The sequence below is a fragment of the Pseudopipra pipra genome, chromosome 17, assembly GCF_036250125.1.
Source record: "Pseudopipra pipra isolate bDixPip1 chromosome 17, bDixPip1.hap1, whole genome shotgun sequence".
Classification (NCBI taxonomy): Eukaryota; Metazoa; Chordata; class Aves; order Passeriformes; family Pipridae; genus Pseudopipra; species Pseudopipra pipra.
Window position 1 is genome coordinate 7,555,357 of NC_087565.1, and position 19,908 is coordinate 7,575,264.

Below are 19,908 nucleotides of genomic sequence, written 5' to 3' on the forward strand. Positions count from 1 at the left end.
AGCTCAGGCACCACTGGCTCCAGCAGCACCAGTTCCACAACTCTGACTGAACTTCCCTAGGGAAACCTCATCAGGAGCCTCTTTGTCCTGTTTCCCCCCTCCCCCCCCCCCCCCTTAAGGATACTTCTGAAAGGAAAAAAAAGCCATGAAAGACCTATTTGCATAAATATCATAACTTTTATTGTTCTGTTCACAGTTTTTGAAGACACATTCCTAAATTACACAGTTATTCTCTCTTAAGAATTTGTGCCTTTTCCCAATTTGAATTTGCCTGGCTTCCACTGCCAGTTGGTGATTCTTGTGTTGCTCTTTTTATGCTCAGAGAGCTGCAGTGTTCAGTGTTTTCTCCCTGTGAAGGTATTTGTGCACTGTAATCAAGACAGTCTCAACTTTGGTAGAAAAGCTCAGCCAACTGAGTTTTCTCTCTCACCCTCTCTAAGGCATTTTCACACTCCACCAGTAATTTCTGCATCTCTTCTTTTTTGATTCCATTCCAATTACCCAGCTTCTCTTTTAAAATGTAAATATCCAAACTGCATCCAAAATTCCCAGCTCTCACAGCTGAGACATACAGAAGGATAATCACTTACAGCTAACAGTAATTAAAACAAGAACATATTCGTATTCATTTGTCTTTTACCCTGGGACTGCACTGGGAATGTACATGGAGCTGTTATCCACTCTGGTCCTGGTAGGGATATTTTTGCCATGTTACTATTTTATCAGTAGTGGTTTTGTATGTTTTCATCAGTGATCTGGAACCACTGAATCTGCCAGGTCCCCACAGAATCCCCCTGAGCATCCCCATTTCACTGTGGTTCCCTTTGAACTTCAGCAACGTGTGATTGTCAGGAAGCATGGAGCTTTGCAGGGGCCCAGGCAGACTCTAACCCTGAAGAGAAGTGAAAACCAAAGAGAATGAGAGGACTTGGATCACACTCCTTCAGGAACATCGATCTCCTTTTCCATCCCTTCCCAGGGCTGTCACACTGCCTGTCCTGTCCTGCCCACCACCCTCAGCAGCAGCCCCGAGACTCCTCCCTTACAAACACTGAGCCAGGGCTTCAAGGCCTGCCTGTCATTTGAAATACTGAGCCTTGCTAAGGAAGGACATCACCTTTCCAGTCCTCTGACATCATCCCCAGGTTTTACCACCTGCACCTATTAACAGTCCTTATCCTAGGGCAAAGATTTCCCCTGAACTCCAGCTCTTCATGGCCCTCTCTGAGCACTCCAACCCACATGGTTTGCTTTCCCTTTGGCTGGAGCTTTCCTTATTCATTTTCTGCACTAACTCCCATTTTGAATGGATTGCTGTCTGCTTCCCTTTTTCTCATTTGTTTTATATTAGTTTCCATCTAATTTTTCCCTTCATTTCACCACTGAAGCAGGATGGGCAGTTAGCCAAAGCTGTCCCCCTTCTCGACTGCAAAATTATTGGGTTTTTGGCCATTTAATACCTTTCACTTAGAAAACTGCCAATTCTAATTCAGTTTTCCATCTAATTTCTTCCCCACTACCAAATCTGATATGAAATTTGCTCAGCTATGCCCTTTTGAAGCAGCAATTACATTTATTAGAAGCTCACATGGTTCTGTGCTGAGCTCCACTGTAATCAGGATTCCAGCTTGAGTTCTGTGATTCATTTATCTTTATCTGACATACACAAGACAAAACCAAATAACTTCATCTTTCATGTCTAACACTGCATTAAAAAAACCAGGTCTAAGACATAGACCACGAGCATTAATCATGATTACTGGCTTCTTTTCAACTACCAAACAAATAAATACCCTTTTATTGTTCCTGTGAAGAAAACCCAAGCTAACACGTGCTGGCAGGTTTGTACCAGCTGGAAGTTGATGGTAACAGGCACATGTGTCTTAGAAAACTCTCCTCCATTCACTTCTTTTGGAATACGTTCCAAAAGTTTAATCATTTTTTAACAACTCCAAAAAGCAAAGAAAAATAAAATAATTTCCAAACAGTTTCTCAATACATTTTCTGCCTTCCTGCACTGAGCCTGAGCCTTCAGTACCTTCTTTACCACCACGAGCTCCTCAGACAAGCTGCCTTTCCAATTTTCTGCTTCTTTAGCAGGTGCAAAAGTTTAAAGCAGGAGCCAAGTTTGCCAGACAAACACAGTCCTGACAATCTCTTCACAGCTCAATTAACAGCAACTTATTTTTCCAATTAACCACCCTCATGCCCCTCTCTTTAAAATACCTCTGAATGCATTTTTGCATTGCTGATTTCCCAAACGATTCTTAAACTGAAACAAAACACACGAAAAAGTTTCAAAACGTTTTTGGATACATTAACAGCATTGAGCTACTGCTTCATTTGATAAACAATCCAGATGGAATATAAAAGCCTGTTGCATACTATAAATAAATATACTGCCCTGGAACAGCAGGAAGAAGCTGGAGACAGAAAGGAGATGGGTGACAAGACTCATTGCTCCAAACTCTACACAGAGTGAAGAGGAAGGAGGCACAAATTTGATCACAGAGGAAGCAGAAGGTGAGTGGTTATCCAGGATGGGAAAAGGCATCCAGGAGCAGTGAGACATCCATGTCTCTGCCAGGCAGCCCAGGTGCAGCCACAGTGCTCTGGGGACCAGAAGTCTGGGACAGGCAGGCAGGGAAAAGCAACACTGGCAGGGTGATGGGAAGAAAAACCCAGATGGAAAACAAGCAGGCAGCAGGGAAGGAAAGCCAGTTAAAGATGCTCAGCTGAACATGGATTTCTCTGCCAAGGAGCAGGGAAGGAACAAGGATGAGTTGGCCTGAACCAAAGCACTGAGGGAGGGAGTGGAGTGAGATTTGACAGCTCAGGTAGAACAGATCAGAAAGGAGGATGGGCAGCAGAGTCTCCAGCCTTCACAGAAATGCTCTTTTGGGCTCAAAACTGAAGCAAAGATTCCTGGCTCCAATCACACTTGTGTGTGGCCTCCCAGTGAAATGTGGAAATGAAAATTGCTGCTTCAGCTCCAAGTTACACATCGGGAGCTCGGGTCAGGAACGAGTGTCCACACACAGAACACAAAGGATTCCCTCCTGACACACACGTGGGTTACACCCAGTTGCACATTTTAAGTTCCACTTTTAAAAATCTAATTATACTTAAGAGAGCCTCTATATGGCCAGGCACACAAAGCTGGGAGTTTTAGACAACTTCTGAGCAGCCTCATCTCACTTTCTGACCAGGTACTGACCAGATACTGCACTGTACTCACACAGAGTGGCCAAACTACCAGTGCACAAACCTGGTTCTGCCATTTCCTAATTCCTGAGTGCTTGACTTTGTAGAGCCTTAATAAAGGTCTTTTAGAAGTAGCTCTGTGTGGATAATTGTGTGTAGGAAATTTGCCAACTCAAACATGAGGGAGTTCAAGAGGCTTTTCTAATCTTGTGAGTTTATCCACTAAAGAAAAAAGATTTGATTAAAAAAATGTACAGCTAAACTGGGAACAATACTTCACTATGGGCTGTTCCTCATAGGCACTTCGAAATCTTAAAAAAACTCCCCACAAAATTAGGAACTTATTAAATCAGAATGAAATGTACCGATGTAGAAACATAAACAGAAATGCCAGATGGATAATGTCAACTTGTAATAGGCAGCTTCAATTAATTCTTCTTAATTCATTTGTTTTCTTAACTTCTTTTGTTTTGCCATCTGGAAAAGGCCATTTTCTAATGACAGATCACAGGAGAAAAGATCCAAAGTTCAAGTTTGCTTCAAGGAAAAGCAGCTTTGTTTCTGTGCTCGCAGGCCCCGCGTTCCTTTTGTACTTCCACTCACACAGAGGCTTCGGGACAAACTTAGGCCTGGGCTGGGAGGCAAAGAGATCTATGGGGAAGTTTAGGAAAGGTTTCAAAAAGTTTTACTCTTCAAGTACAAACATGAAAGTAGTTCTTTAGCAGGAAATGAAGCCACAGGGAGCAGCGGAGTGAATGACAGGCCCACGGTCACTTTGGAAGTGTGCAGGTCTGTGCTCATTAGAATAGGATGTGCAAGAGATTCCTGGCTGGCTCTTACTTGGGTTATTTTAAAAGTAATCTTCAATTATCCAGTAAAAAAAAAATCAACCCATTAATAAAACAAACAAATTTTATAGCTGAGCAGTGGAAACACACAATTACTTTGTTCTCTGAAGCTTATCAAAATAAAAGTGAGGAGCAGCACAATGAGAAGTGTCACTGTTGCACTGACACACATTGGACAAAGTGATCAGAATACATGGAGCTGTCAGAGTAATATAAAAACTTAATTGGACATGGTTAAAGGATCAGCATTGCCCTGCTAGAACAATAAGTGCCATGATTTATCTAACTGTAACAGATGATTTATACCAGCACTGGATCCCCCTGTCAGCTCTTCACGAAGCTGAGCTTGAGAACAAGGTTTCACTGTACAAACAAATAGCCTTGCTCAGTGTGTCCTTTTGTCTCTAAAATGCCTAAACACTGCTTTGTACAGATATTTTCTAATTAGTAAATTAGGTTTGCAGACATGTGTCTGATTCCAAAGAACAGTCACCTACACAGAGGGTACTGAACTAGTCTCAGTCTACACATGACCTTCTGTTTGTATTAGTGTTTCTGACTTCAAAAACAAAAGCTTAAATACATACACTGAACTCCACTCACCACCTGTCCCATCTCAACTTGCTCACTTGAGGATTTGGGCAGTGGATGCTCAGCCATTCCCAATCCATGGAACAGCAGCTCTCCAGGCCTCCTCGCTGCTGTGCAGGCCTAGTGCAGCTGTGACCCAGCCACAACAAACAGGAGGTTCAGAGTGTTCTTTTACATGGGTTTTCATTTCAGACAGAGGGATTTTTGGCTGTGTTTTTTTCTCAGTTCCTTTAGATGGAAAGCAGAACTCAGGACATGGCATTTCAGGTCACCACACAGAGCAAGAGAAGCATTGTTTCTAAAGTTAAGAGTACTACAGTTAAGTCACTACTGTGCCTGGGAATTGAGGACGTTCCAATTAAGAGAAAATTAATTTTTTGAAGAAAAGGGATGATAGTTTTCTTCCAGTGGGGAATTGCAGCCTCAAGTATCTTGAGAGGTGAATGATCCCCTCTGTGCACACCACGATGCAAACACGCTGACAAGAACTGCAAGGTCACATGTGCAGAGAATAGAAACCCTTCCGAGTTTATTGGTGACAAGAAACTCTATAGTGATTTGCAAAGTGAAGTTCCAACTTTATCCCACTAACAGCATTTCAGGAGGAGAAAGTCACATGGAATACCACCATCAAGCTATTACAATCCTGTATTTTTAGAAAATGACATTATGGTACATCAATCCCCCTCAACATGACAGACATGGTATGATCTTGTTCTCCAACCCCAAGGGCTATTCCACAGTAACCTGAGTTGGGTTCTGGCTCCCACATGTTCCAGCTGTGCAGTCACAGCTGACAACTGCCAATGCACAGCAATACTTACAATCATTCATGCACACAGTATTTGCCTTAAGATGTGGATAACTACAGAAAAATAGTAGAAACCATTTTCCACTCGTTTCCCAGCACTAGGCTTCAAGATATTTTGTACACCTATTCATATCAAATTTGCCCGAGGAGTGCACCAAGCAGCCTCTACTGGCTCTTAAAAAAATTAACAATTAAAAAATGTATGTGCAAGTGGTCATCTTAAAATAACAGCAAGGACAATAACTAGATTAGCAATAACTTGATTTCTACTATCATGTATCAATCACAGTTTTCTAACATCTGTTGTTGTGTGAGGACCCCAGACAATAATCTTATTTAGAAACCCTGTGTTTCATGCATAACTTCCTAAGATGTACAATGTCCTCCAGAATATGAATACTTAATGAAAACATTTGCTCTGGTGTTGTCATGGAAGGAAAGACTTACAAAAGGTCCAGGTGATTTAAGAACATCTATCCAATATATTTTTGCACTGTATCTACAGACTGGCCTTTTATGAAGAAAAGAAGTACTTAACATTTCTTTCTACTGCCTATGACAGAAGGGTTTGGTCAGACAGACAGGCAGTGGGGATCCCACTGATCAGCTATTTTATTTTAAGCTCAGCAAAAGCAAAGCGTCACCCAGACAATTCAGGGCTGTCAGAAATGGTGAGGGAAGACCTCAGAATTTCATTCAATTCCAAAAATAAGCAGTTAAATTCAGAGTCTTGTTTAGGACCGACGATGTGGGTCAGCCCCAGCTGCAGGTTACAGTCTTTACCAACAGATCCTCTGCTGGTCTCCTTGATCACATGTTTTTAGGGAATCTGGCAAAGCATGAGAGTGTTTTCTGGGACCTCTTTATAATCCTGGAGTGCAAAACACCAGGACAACTTTGCTCATGGATGGTTTAAAGTTCCAGGCTGTCAGAAATCACTAAGAAGTGACCACTGAACACTGGAGGAGGACACACGTGCTGCTGCCTTTGCCCTGTGCCTCCTCACAGTGTGTGTACAATTTACCTGAACATTACTACACATTTACTCACAGCAGACCAGCTCAAAGCTTTGATCCTCTCCCCTTTACTCTGCAAAGACAGTTAATTTTTTTTTTAACCAACCTTTTTTTCAGTCTGTTTTTTAGCAGAAAGGGCCCTCAAAAAATTTATTTTTTTAAAGCAAATCAGGAATTCAGCTTTTCTTACAAGAGTGAGATCAAGATATAGTCTCTGAAAAAAAACTACTTCACAGCTCAGTAAAGCTTTTCTCAAATACATTCTTCAAAGTCACGGAAACTAATTTTGCAACATCACTTACAACCTTGTCTTTCTGAAAAGGCTCTTTTACAGTGTTTCATTTAAAAGTTTTCTTTACTCATCCTGTCCAAAAAGTATCTTTGTCTTGATAAGTCCTGCCCAATGTGTCCCACTGAACTCACTGCTTCCTTCTTCCCAGCTCACTCCCACCTTCCCTGCCCTTTGCAGGAAGGCTGCACTAGCTCTGTCCCTTCCCTCCTGAGCAGAGAAGCCATCAGCACTTTAAAATACTAAAAATACACCTCTCCTTTTCTGCTCAATCTTCTACAAGTACTTCCAGAGTCGTGTTCACAGGCTGAACACACCGGTTATAGTTTTTTTCCATCTATTTTCTTATTAAGCCTCAAGTAAAATTTCACTTATTTGCACTTGCAAAGAAGGAAACCCTTGAGACACAAGTGGGACAAACATAAAGGTCAAGGAGTGCAGCAGACAGGCTGCAGCCCCAACAGCTTTCTCATGGAATCACAGCAATAAGGAAGGAATGACAGAAGTCACTTTTAAAAGGCTTATCTTAATCATGAAATACTCACAAAAAATTTTGACACCACTGGTTTTTGGGTCTACCATTTAAGAAGATACGTGAATTCACCTCCTCCAAAACTATTTCACCTACTGAATCCATCATGTTAAAGCACACTGAGTTCATACACTTTGTGCTAAAAGGAAGCTTAGAAACAAAATTACCTTCACCTTAATCTGAATGTGCTGTCAAGTGTCTTTTAACTGCTGAACCCAACAAACCTGGAAAGTGGGATGTTACCTTGTACCTCAGCAGCCAACAGGGTTACTCTGAACAACACTTTTGTGTACCAGACTCCTGCTGGGGCGGTTTGGATTGATCTTAAAATTAGTCTGGAAAAAAAAAAAATAATCACCCTGAAACAAAGTTTCCTTATGCCATAAACAAAGCTGACAAGAGAACACTGTTTCCTCCCCACCTCTAAAACTGTGAGAACAGGACAAAAGTAACAAAGGAAACATTAATTTGGGGGCTTTATTTAATTTTTCTTTTCTTTTTCTTTTTTTTTTTTTAAGATGCTACATAGTCAAACAGGATTGGTCTTTTACGGCATAGGACTAGTTTACTACTAATATTTTTTTTTCCCCTAGATAGACTTATTTACATACAAAAACAAGTTTCCTGACCACTGTTTTCCCCAATGCTCAGATGATCAAAACTCCCAACAATTGTGTAGTGCCCAAAACACCAGGAGGCAGAAGAATCTTGCACCACTACAGCAGCAAATTTTTAGTTCTAGTCACTGGCTTTAAACAGGTGCCTTTTCACACCACGTAGGATTAGTCGATTTTGTGACAGGAAGGAAACATGAGATGAAATACATTAAATAAGTCAAATATGCATTAAACATCTCTGAATAACATGTTTAATTCAACTAAATGAACCAACAGCAGTGTAGCTTGGTCCCTTGGTGAGAGCAAGGCATCGCCCCTCATCCCAAGCGCGTCCCACCGTCAGCACGAGCCCCTGGGTGCTGCCCAGCACACTCAGCGTGGCCACACACGACTCTTTGCAGCTTCTCACTACTCAGTAAGTGCCAAAGGAACTGGTAACTTGCACAGAGCTGAAGACACTGACAGAAAACTGTTAAATTTATGAGCAGAATGGTGGATTAACGTATTTTACAGAAGTTATCAACACCTCCTGCCTAACCCAGCTCCAAACATCCCGAGGGCCAGCTCCAGCAGTGGAGGAAGAGGTTGTTTTTTGTTTTTTTTTTTTCTAGTTTTCCTTTTTTTTTTCTTTTTTTTTTTTAAAAAGAGGTAATCCAGCAACATGTACCAGGGTCTAAGAATGTTTAAAATGACATATACAATATTCCATTGTAGTGTTAAATCAGGATTTTCTCCCCCCCTTCATCTCTGAAGCGTTTTCTCTTTCATTCATTCGCTCATCGTACATTTTAAACTTTCTAGATTATGTTACATAGTATTTGTGCAGGGGTAATTTAAAGGCAAGACCTGTGAGATGTCATACATTAATTTTTTTTTTTTTAAACATTGTTATGAATAAATTTAATCCAATGATATGGCAGAACCATCAAACCAATTTACAATTTCCAGCATGCTGCCTCTACAAGGCTATTTTTCCTATAATTACACCAAAGACAAAGAACAAAACCACCAAAGCAAGTAGTCTGGAGCTGAGCCCTTCATCCTTGACAGCAGCTGCAGAAGGAGAGATTGGGTTGTTTGGTTGGGGTACCTTCCTCATCCGCAGTCCATCTTCTTCCTAAAGGGAGATATATTGATTAATTAATGACAAAAAGCTTTAAACATTCACCCTTTACCATACTTATTTAGGTGGGTGTTACACAATAGGTGAAAGGTAATTTACAGCTAATTTAGAGCTCTAGTTCCTAAATAATCTTGAGAAGGGAAGGCTAGTGAGGTAGGAGAGGAATTCTGTATCTACTTGAGTGGTAGAGCAAAAGCCACAAGCTCTTGGAAGTTTCCTCCTGCTAAGGAAACAGGGGAAGAATGGGGAAGCCATTCCTGTCCAAAGTCTAGAGACAGCTTCAGAACTCAGGAATGATGGAGGGGATGGCCTGAAGATGCTTTTCTTGCCCTGTAAGCACATAAAGTGCTCCTGGGGAAAACATTTTTCAATATAACTAAGATAAAGTTGCATATTTTTCACAACCTAAGGCAATTACACTCATCATTCCCCCAGTCAGATGTCAGATATCACAAGCAAATTTTCCCAGCCTTTGAAGGGAAATCTATTTCCCCCATCACACTAATGCTGACATTTTGACATGTAACTAATGGCAATAATTAGGATATTTTCTTGGTACGAGCTTGACAGCTCACTTGATTGAAAGATGAATGAGACAAGAGATAAAACAATGTAACACCACCAAATATTATCATTTCAAGTGGAGATGATGCTCCCCAGCTTTACCTAAAGTGTTGTGCAGCACACCTAAGTGTTAGCACACTCCAGTCCACACACACACACTCAGAGCACTTCAGGAGAGGGTAAAAGGTGCCTTTTGTGACCTAATTTGTGTCCAGCTGAAGCAAGTGTTAGACTTTTTAATGTGATACAATATTACAGTGCAAAAGTATAAGATACTGAAGCAAAAGCCTCCAGACTGTACATAAAAAACCACTCAAAATTGGAATAAAAGTTACTGCAGCCTTAAAAACTGTAGATAAGTGAAATTCAAAAGGCTCAGGGTATGTCAGTGTTTCTTGCTTTTGAATTTAAAGGGACACCTGAACATTCTGGATAACTTATTTATTAATTAATTTACATTAAGTCACAGGCCACCTGATACCCCACTGCTGCTCTAGGTCTGGACGGGGACAACCATCTTCTGTAAATAAATAAAATGTTGTTTACATATATAGTAATTTCACTGCTAGAAACAAAAAGTTTCCATTTGAAATATTTTAACTTCCTCCTGACTGATTCTGGCCTGACACTGACAGCACCTGGGAGCTGGCAGTGATTTAGCACTGCTTTCTGATTTTTACAGATGTTTCTGCACTCCACAAAGGGGACAAAGAGCTCACCAGTTCAGGATGTTACTGTGAGACATCAGCTCGATTCTAGATAGCTCCTGTAGAGTGTTTATTCAAGACTGACTTGCAAAAAAATTAACTAAAATCATACAGTACTTATAGTAATGAGTTGCTGGCAAAACAAGAACACAAGGAGAAGTTAAGGGCACGTTACTGTTGTATTATGTGTGTTATTTCTGTGCAAAACAAAACTGGTTTAAAGTATTTCTTCATGCATCAGCCAGAGCTGACAGAACAGAATTCCTTCAGCTGGGCTGCAATAGTCACAAAATCTAAATGTTCATTGGTGCTGATATCTATGGAACCAGACACTTAAAACTAATGAAACTGCTGCAAAAAGAGTTTTTCAGCACAGTGGTAAAGGCTGCTCAACTGCTCAACTTCCCAGCGATGTGCTGGATATGACAGGGAGCACATTTCCCACTAATCTGTCTTAATTTGGCCTTTTCAATGGCTTATTACAGGTGCAGTCATTAAAACACTCAGTATTTGCACAACACTGCCCTCAAGCTCCCATAGGTTTTGGGAGAACAGGGCCAAACCCAACACTGAATTAATTCACACTGAGAAAATTAAGTGGGAAAAGAAAAAAAGAGGGGGAATTCATTACTCCAGGTTGCCTTCAATCAGCTTCTCTGACTGCATCACTTGTACCTCCTTTCAAAGGAACCACTGATTTCAGCACCTTTCCACAGTTTATAGAGAGAAAACTTAAGTTATCTTTTACTTTATAGACAATATTCAGATATTGTGCTACAGTCAGGGAACCAAACCTTTAAGTTGAAAGCTTCTTTTTCAGGAAAGGGGTAAATCTGAAAAGAAAACAACACATATCTTTACCTTAAACTGTTTATTCTCCTCCCGTAACCTCTGAACTTCTACTTGAAGCCTCTTATAGTCTTCCATTACTTTCTTAACTTCAGTGTCATCCAAAGAAGAACTTATTGATTTAGACATTACAGAGGAATCTGTCTTTGTTGCAGTTGTGGATACAATTTTATTTATTTCTATGTCATGCTGTTAAAAAAGGACAGAGTGATTTTTGGTTAGTTATTAACACCACACCACACACCTGATATTTAGGAGGAGGATCAGGTAAAATTGTCTGTGCACACCTGAAACGTGCCTGTATCAAAAGAAATAAATATTTTTCTTTCTGTAACCTTTAGTGCTCTCACAGAAAACACCAATCAGCAATAAGTGCAGACAGAATGACCTCGACTTTCCAGTCCCTGCATTCACAGAAAAGGAAATCTCCTCAGTCCAGGTCTCACAATATGAATGAGAACTTGCTCACAGTCTGCCCATGGGATATCAGTGGTCTCCTCACCTTTTCCTCACCAGCAGCTACTCCAGGAACCAGGATCCTGCTGCAGTTCCCTCTCTCCTCCCTCCTCAGCCCTGGCTGTCACCTCTCCTTCTTTCTGTGGCACTGTGGGGAGGGTGGAACTTGCAACCCAAGGTAGGGAACAAGCTGCAGAGCTCCAAACCCTCCTCCCCCTCCTGCTTTTGGATCCTCTCCGTGCTCTGCACTTTGGAAAGGGCCCTCATAAAACCAAACCAGTCTCTCCCCACCCAAACAATGAATAATCCCAATTACAAGCTGTCCAGTGCAAGGTAGAACAATTGTGCCTTTAGCACCTGCATATTAGGAAACACTTCTCAGTTTATTCAAACCATTATCAGTTCTACACTGGACACTACACAGTTCCCTTAGAAATTAATGTGTTCATTACCCTAACAAAAAAGGATCCTGCAATATTACAGCTGCTAATTGCAATATAATCCCAAACTGCATTTGTGTTTTCCTCACCAGCTTTCTACCAATTTACTTGCTAAAATCAGCATTTGTCCCACAGAAGCAAAGGGGAGCATTGGTCAGACAAATAATATTGCTGCTATATTCAGTATAAACTCTGAGCTTTACAACCATCAATCAGCATCTTTATATTTATTTTAAATATTTTTTATCCTGTGATCTTTCACTAAATGAAAACAGATTGACTCAGACTGCTCTGTGCTACTGTTGTACTTACACTGTTCAAATCAGCTGCCAGCTATGTTAAGGATTAACAAGACTTCAAACAGTTTATACTGTGTTTTTAAAGGGTGATGCCATCCAGGCAGTGAAACAGAGGGTTCTGTCCTTTGCTTATAGAGCTGTCTGCATAAACATGCCATATTACAGGATTTACTGTGGTATTAAGTTAAATCACTCCATATGCATCTGAAAATACTCACAGGCTTATCATTTTCTGCTGGTAGCTCGAACACACACCTAAGTTTCGAATCCATGAGTTCTTCTGGTTTTGCTTCTTTCCACTGGAATAATTTAATATTAATTTAGTATTAAACATATCAATATAATAAGGCAGATGGAAAATGCAGTGTATTATGCAAACAAATCACATCATTTTACTCAGGGAAAAAAACCCCACAGGTGTTTATCATGTTCCATTAGCCACATACAGGATGAAAAATGAAATCAAATATGTGACTGATTGGCATCGTGAAAACAGACCAGACACTGTGAAGCAAATCATTCTAAATAGTCTGAAACCTCCACAGGTAATTTATGAGGACTGGGAGCTGTGTCAGAGTAATTAGCAGAGATAGGGGGAGCTGTGGGCCCGGTTAAAAAAACAAAAGGAAAAAGGAAGGGTGAATTCAAAGGAAGGGAAAGATAACAAAAACCCAAATCAATCAATCAAGTTCTGAAGTCTTTGCCCAGCTGAGTTCCTATTCAAACTTTTCAAATTTCACATGAGCTTTTTTTTCCTAATTGTTATAATCTACAGGACTGTTCTTTCCCTTCCTTGTTTTCCACCTCCTTATTTTTCAGCATCGGTGTCTGACCGATAACAGATGTGTTACACACAGAGAGAGATAATTCCCCTCTCACCTTCTCTCCCCTTCAACTAGGGAGTGTACCATAAACAAGCTTCCTTGCAATATTTTTAATAGGGATTAACAGTAATAAATCTTTGCTCAGTATCAGCTGTAACCCTGAAGTGAAGAGATTTATTCCCAGCAGTGATACACAGCAAGAAGTGTCCACACTCATATCCTGGAGTTCTCACGTGCTTCTCTTCACTGGGACCACACTTCTGGTGGCTTGGTATCCCCAGCATATCTCAAGTAGGTGTCAAATTATGGCCAACCCCATTCAACCTGAAGGAGTATTTAACTCATCCTAAATAGCTGAATCCTACTCCAGCTCTTCTGGGGCTGGAGTCAGAATTCTATTTCGAGCTCCTTGGCTGCCTGGGAAGTGTTGAAAGCTTTACAGTCCTCCTGTAACTGGGCTCACCTGTTCATCCAGAATGGGAAAAGCTTTGGAGAGTGGGAACAGAACTGAGAACTGAACAAAGTGTTACAGGAAAAGAAATTGTATCGGGTCTGGAGAGCTCTGGAAAATTGAAAGGCCCATCTAGGTACTAAAAACATTCTCTGCTGGCAGAATAACATTTGTCATGGTATAAAGTAACTCATAAAAATTAAAGAGTTCGAAAGAAAGGCAGACTGGCTTATCTTTCTAGTGATGCAGATTTTATTACTATAGCTGTTTCTCCCACTGGATCTTATTTTGAGACCATTAAACAAATATAGTTCCATAAATCTCTTTCAGAAGGGAAATTATTAACCCTGCAGAGTGCCCCAGCCTTAAAAAGCTATTCAGAAGAAGACCCATCTTGTAAAGACTATTGTAAAAAAGCCATGATATGTACCCTGAGCTTTTCTGGGGTTACTTCTTTAAGTAACACACATACACAAACACACACAAGTCCCACACTTCAGGTAATGGCCATTTCTCTTTTTATATGGTGTCCTCAACAGCTACTCTGTGCTCTCCCAAAGCTTCCTTGTGCCTTCTTGTGGTAGCAGATGCTGCTGTTAAAGGAAAGGCAGCAGCTGACATAATGGTTTGTTCCTTTCCAGGTTGCCCCCCTGTAGCCTGATATCTTCTTTCTATGTCTTTTGTCTTTCTTTGCTTCTGCTGCTCCCATTTTTAATCCACAGGACAAAATCTACGAGGACCTTTCATTTGCCAAAGCCACAGCAGACATAGGCAGGGATAAAGAAAAATACACCACTTGTAAATCATCCTCTTGTCTCTTGCTGGGAAAAGCAGCTGCCCAAGGGAAGACTCGAGACTGAGAGTAGATGCATAAAATATAAAAGATGCCACAGACTTAGAACATATTCTACGTATTCTTAGAATATATAGTTCAAGTTGGCCTTTCTAAAAAAGGATATATTGCAAAAAAACTACAACTAGTTGTTTTGTGGCTTGGCATCCCATTCCTGACAGCAGCTTCCCAAGGAAGCAACCATGCCACCAACTGTCTCTTTCAGTGTAATATTCCTGGGGCTCAAAATAAACAGAAAACACCTTGAAATCCACGGAGATGGAAATCTGGGAAAGCTTTCAAGGATCATCCCAGTGTGGACTGACAACAGCCCTCAGGCAACGCAGTAAAAGGACTTACAGAATTATACAGTTAGAAAGAAATCTATTTAAATTAATATCAATACTTACTACTGCTTCCATATCTGAAGTATCAGCTGGAGCAAACATAGACTGAACCATAAACTTGTGTTTACTTTTCTCATTAGGGTCATAGTCAAAAGGCTGTAGCATCACTGCAAGAAAAAGCCCCAAAACACATCACATTAATATTGCTCTGATGCAGAGTCATGCACTGATGATACAGGTACCAGAGTTCAGAAATCAAACATTGAAATGGGTTCAAGTTGTACATCCTTGTGACCAAAGCAGCAGCTGAGATCAGGAATGTCACTTTAAACCAAAATTCTGAAAGAAGGTAAGAGAAACAGACTCCTCCAGCCTGTCTAGACTTCTGTCTGAGAATTCTGGAATTGCTGATCACTCTACAATATTCTGTACACAACTGTGGCAGGATAACAATAGCAATTTATAGTAAATGGGATAATTTACATATCCTCTGGGACAGAGGGAAAAATTTTCAAAGGCAGCATCTTTTTGTCTTCCTCCACCCTCGGGGCAGAAGTAACAAGCCTTTGGATGAGCTGTACACACAGTGTTGCTGATGGTCCCTGAGCAAAGCTACAGAGGCAAAGGCAAACGTTGTAAACCTCCAGGTTCCAGGCTCAGGATGGAAATTTCCTCTACAAAGTTTAAGAGCCTCACGGTGTCTTTTGTATCAAGCACAAGTGTTTCACTTCCAAAAATAAGTCACTGAACGTTTGTTACCAATTTATAGCTGGAAGTTAATGGTTAAATGTGATGTAAACTTTGCCTGTGAAAGGTATACAAGGAATGTATTTCTCTCCATTTAAAAATCAAAAGCATTCCAGAATTTACTTATGCAGAAAATGACTGTGTTCAGGGGGCAGAGGAAGGAACAGCAGGTTTAGGGGTGTGGGGTTTTATTCCATTTTTTACATAGTATTAGGAGTTTCCATGTCTTTTCTTTTAGGGTAAAGAACTAACATGTTAAAGTAACTTGAAGGGGGACAGTGAAGTATTTAATTTACGTGGAATATTCTTTAATCACAATGGTCACATTTGCAAATGACACCTGGATATTCAGCTATTGTGACATTAACAAACATGGGTTTGGCTTCAACACGAGATAGAACATGTGAAAATAAGCAACAGAGTTTACACAAACATGTTATTAGATATTGCAAAAAGCCACCAACTCCCTCAAATAAAATGAAGCTTCCTAAATACTGTCATTACTGCTAACACAAAAAATGATATAAAAATTCACATTTTATGACCAGTGAGCTCACTTCAGTCCCTCAATTCAATCACTGAAAAGAGAAGCAGTTCAAGAATTAGGATTACTTTCAAGTACTGCTGCTATTAACATTATGTGCCCAGATTCATATGCACTAATTGCAGGGGTTTTTTGTATAAAAGCAATATCCAAAGAACCCATCTATTGCAAATGCAGGCAAGTCAAAGCAATTTGCCTCCCTCAATGAGCAGAGGATGTTATGGCTGTACCATCTTTATTATGCACACAATCTGTGGCCATCAACAACCACATGCCTTTTAAAGCCCGGAGAGAAGGAAGACAATAAATTCCCTCAGATGAGGTGCTTTAAAAATTATTATACATTTTTAACTCACCTTGCAGTAATTGAACACTAGTCCAAAATAAGTGTTTGCAAATTAAAAAGGGGACTTTTAAAACTGTTTTCCCAACAGAAGTGAGTGCACTGTGAGAACACATATATTTCAACAAGCCGAAAAGCAGCAGCATATTTTTCTTCACTGTAGTAGACACTTGAATTATTTCAAATCTACATAATGTGCAAGATCCAACTGGAGAGTCAAAACTATCCACTGTTTATGGAACTTGTACAGATTGTGGTTTTATCAGCCTGCTTTGCTGAGTGCATCCATAAGCTCATTTGAAAATCAGGATTCCCCAAGTGACAGAGCTGAATCCGTCCTGGAACGCTGCTCTGAAATCCATTCACTGCATCACAAGAGCAAGAGAGGGCTCCACACTACAAACCTTGTTAGCACTTGTATTTTTAGATCAATACATGAAAGCCACATTGACACAAATTATTCAGCAAATGTCTTGTAAGCCAGATGGGAAGCTCAAAAATACGTACTTTGTTCCAGAGGAAACTGAATCATTTCAATATTTATTCGCGTGCTACTGGGGCTTTCTGTGAAAGAGCAGCTCCATGAAAGTGCCCTAATTGCTGGAGAATTTGCTACTGGGAATGTGGCTCCTTTGTTTTGAATGGAAACCACATACTTTATGCAAAAACTAAGTGAAAAGTGTGTTCCTACAAAATGCCTCTTCACATCACTCATCTTATCTGGTCAGAAGCTTCAGCTTTCATCAGAATCCAGAGTTTTAAGAAACAAAATTATTCATATGATCTTCAAGTTTACTACCACCAGCATCCATCAGGTAGAGACATGTATTTCAAACACTTTCTCACCTGTTCCCCCCCAGCTGAAGCACCAGCAGTGTTCTACCCTGAGCAAAAACTGCACAGTCACTGAGATCAATGGAATGGAGAGAAGTTGTATTTGTGAGCCCACTTGTCTCTCTCAAAATTCAAACATGAAGGACTGACCTACTGTATATCCTGAAGTGTTTCTAAAGCAATGGACACCAGCTTTCCCACATACCCCTGCCATACCCCTCATCCATCTGTACGTAGCCAGGAGAGGCACTGACCACCCACTATCCTCTTTTTTTTCCCCTAGAACAGTTTACTGGCAAAGTTAGTGACAATGTCAGAAGCATTAAGCTCTTCTGGTTTTCCTAGGGTAAAACAGAGGAACAGAGGAAATCTGAAGCAAGGAACATGGAAGGAGGCAAAATTCTACCTCTAACACCTGCTGGGATCTACCTTTCCCTTCCAGGAGCAGAAGGAACAGAAAAGTCTCCCAGCTCAGATGGTCAGCAACCTTCCTCTAGTTTCCATCTAAATTTATTAATGGCCTGTTTACTTGGTCCTGGACCAATACTGCCCTTCTGCTTAAATATCAGAGAAGGGGAAGAGTCATTTACTTCTGGTGCACTCCAAGACATCAATCACAGCAACTCTTGGCCTTCTGGCACACTCAGTAAGCCAGACTCAGTGGGTCCTCCCTGGGCCAGGCTCCCCATTCATTCTCTGCACCTGTTCTGGCACAAACTCCTCTATATGAGCTACTCCAATTATACACCCAGGAAATTCTACTAGTGCCTTGCACAACAGCATTTCTACCCTCTTCTCTCTTCCATTATCAGCCTGTTTGCTACATATTTGCCTACAAATGTAGATGTGTGATACTGCATTCACCTTATTCACAGCCACATTATGTCAGCATCTTGCTCACCCCAGTCAGGCCCCTCTGTTTAACAAGCTTGCAATTACAGCAGGAGTACTTTATTCTCCAAGTATGTGATTTTGCAGTTTTTTCTAATGAAACTCATCCTTTGTTTGTCTCACTTTAGCCTTCAAGGACACCTAGTTCTGCTGCATAACTTCCCAACTTTACATCATCATCAGGGTTTTTAGTGCTCTCTTTGTGCCAGAATTACTTGTAAAAGCATTAAACAAGATTAGTACCAAGAATCATTCTCAAGAAACGTCACTAGTAACTTCCTGCTATTACATTTCCATCCACCACATCACTGTTCACTCTCCAGCAGCTCATTCAACAGTCTATGAATCTATTTTTCTTTTCCAGCTTTACTGATCATTTTCCCAACTGACACTGCATGCAATTCTTCATGGTCTGGTTGGATCAAATCTACCACATTTATGTCACCTTTCCATAAAAGACCCCAACCAGGGGCAAGTCTCAAGTTCATTGTGCAATTTGATCAGCTCTGCCAGAGGTGAGGAAGGACGCTGCAACTAGACACGGGCAGAATCCACGGCACCCTCCATGTTTGTTCCACGTTTACATAAACAAACATAAAATTTCAGTAAATATTTCCATAATACTAAAAAATGTTGAATCTGTGAAGACCAAGACAGAATCTTTTAAAGCAAGGAGGCAAAACCAAGCCAAAACTTGGTAGTGGCTACAGGGTCCCGGGAGGTCCATGGGAAGAAGGCACAGCAGAGATGCTGCCGAGGGAAAGTTTGGAAATGCAGCAGTGGATGAGGGAACGGGGCAGCCCCCCTGTGAGTGCAGAGCACAGGGCTGAGCTCCATCCCTGCTGAAGGCAATGCCAGCTGCCTTTTCCAAGTCAGGCAAGCTCACAAAAGAGTACAAATTCCTCCCGAGGATATTCGACAGCGACCCAAGGCCAACATCAGCTTCTCTCCGTGTTCAGGCAGCGTGTTCAGACTGCTCTCTTCAGCAGGACACTGGCACAGATGGTTCCTTCTGCACTTCCTCTCTCCTCCCTCACACACCTCACCAGCATCTGCTGAGGGTTTTTTCCACTTTCCTTTGTAATCCACTCATGATTTAGATTTCAACCTCTCAGAAAACAAATCGGGTATCTCTGTAGAAATCCCACATGTCTACCAAAAAGGGAATGTGTGCAAATGCCCTTCTTTGCCCAGCATTTCCGAGCACATGCAGAGCCATCAGCTGACAGCACACACACATACGCTCCCCGACAGTTACATAAACGGAGCTGTTAAAATTACATGCCATTATATAACAGGTGAAAACACGGGCTCCAAACCTGCCACCACAGCGAGCAGCACATGCTGACAGGGCCTGAAATGCTGGGATTTAGGAAAAGCTGTGATTTGGCATAAGAAGCCAGTATTTGAGACTCCACTAGAATAAAGTAAGCTTTATTCTTCTAGCATTCTGTGTGTTTTAAACGAGCCATTATATTAGTACCATATAAGGTGGAATAATGTTCAAACTGCTGCCTCTGTCTCAGGGCAGAATATCTTCTCATATACTTACATCAAATTAGTACAGATTTAGTTTCACAGGAGTGTAACAAAGGCATCTGGTTACTACAGTGCAAGGAGATGAGGCTGCCCCAAATTCAGCTGCAGTCAGTAACATTCTGAGAAACTAATAAATCATTCCAGAGCTTCATGCCACCACAGGCACTGATTTTTTGGAGAGACAAACCAGTGCAATCAGTGACTCTGGTA

At 41.0% G+C, this 19,908-nt stretch overlaps 1 protein-coding gene across 2 annotated transcripts in view; it reads right to left on the reverse strand.

Moving 5' to 3' along the window:
* Nucleotides 1-157: 157 nt before the first annotated feature.
* Nucleotides 158-19,908, reverse strand: part of VAPB (VAMP associated protein B and C) — a 38,472-nt gene continuing 18,721 nt past the window's right edge. Inside the window, exons 3-7 of one of the 2 annotated variants that reach the window (XM_064674132.1) lie at nt 14,864-14,967; nt 12,565-12,645; nt 11,396-11,449; nt 11,097-11,135; nt 158-9,025 (exon numbers count right to left, since the gene is read on the reverse strand). In XM_064674132.1, the coding sequence (XP_064530202.1) occupies nt 8,867-9,025; nt 11,097-11,135; nt 11,396-11,449; nt 12,565-12,645; nt 14,864-14,967 (437 nt within the window). In that variant the 3' untranslated portion in view covers nt 158-8,866. Of the gene's footprint in view, nt 9,026-11,096; nt 11,136-11,163; nt 11,341-11,395; nt 11,450-12,564; nt 12,646-14,863; nt 14,968-19,908 lie in introns of both variants that reach the window. The other variant, XM_064674131.1, reaches the window with a different exon arrangement.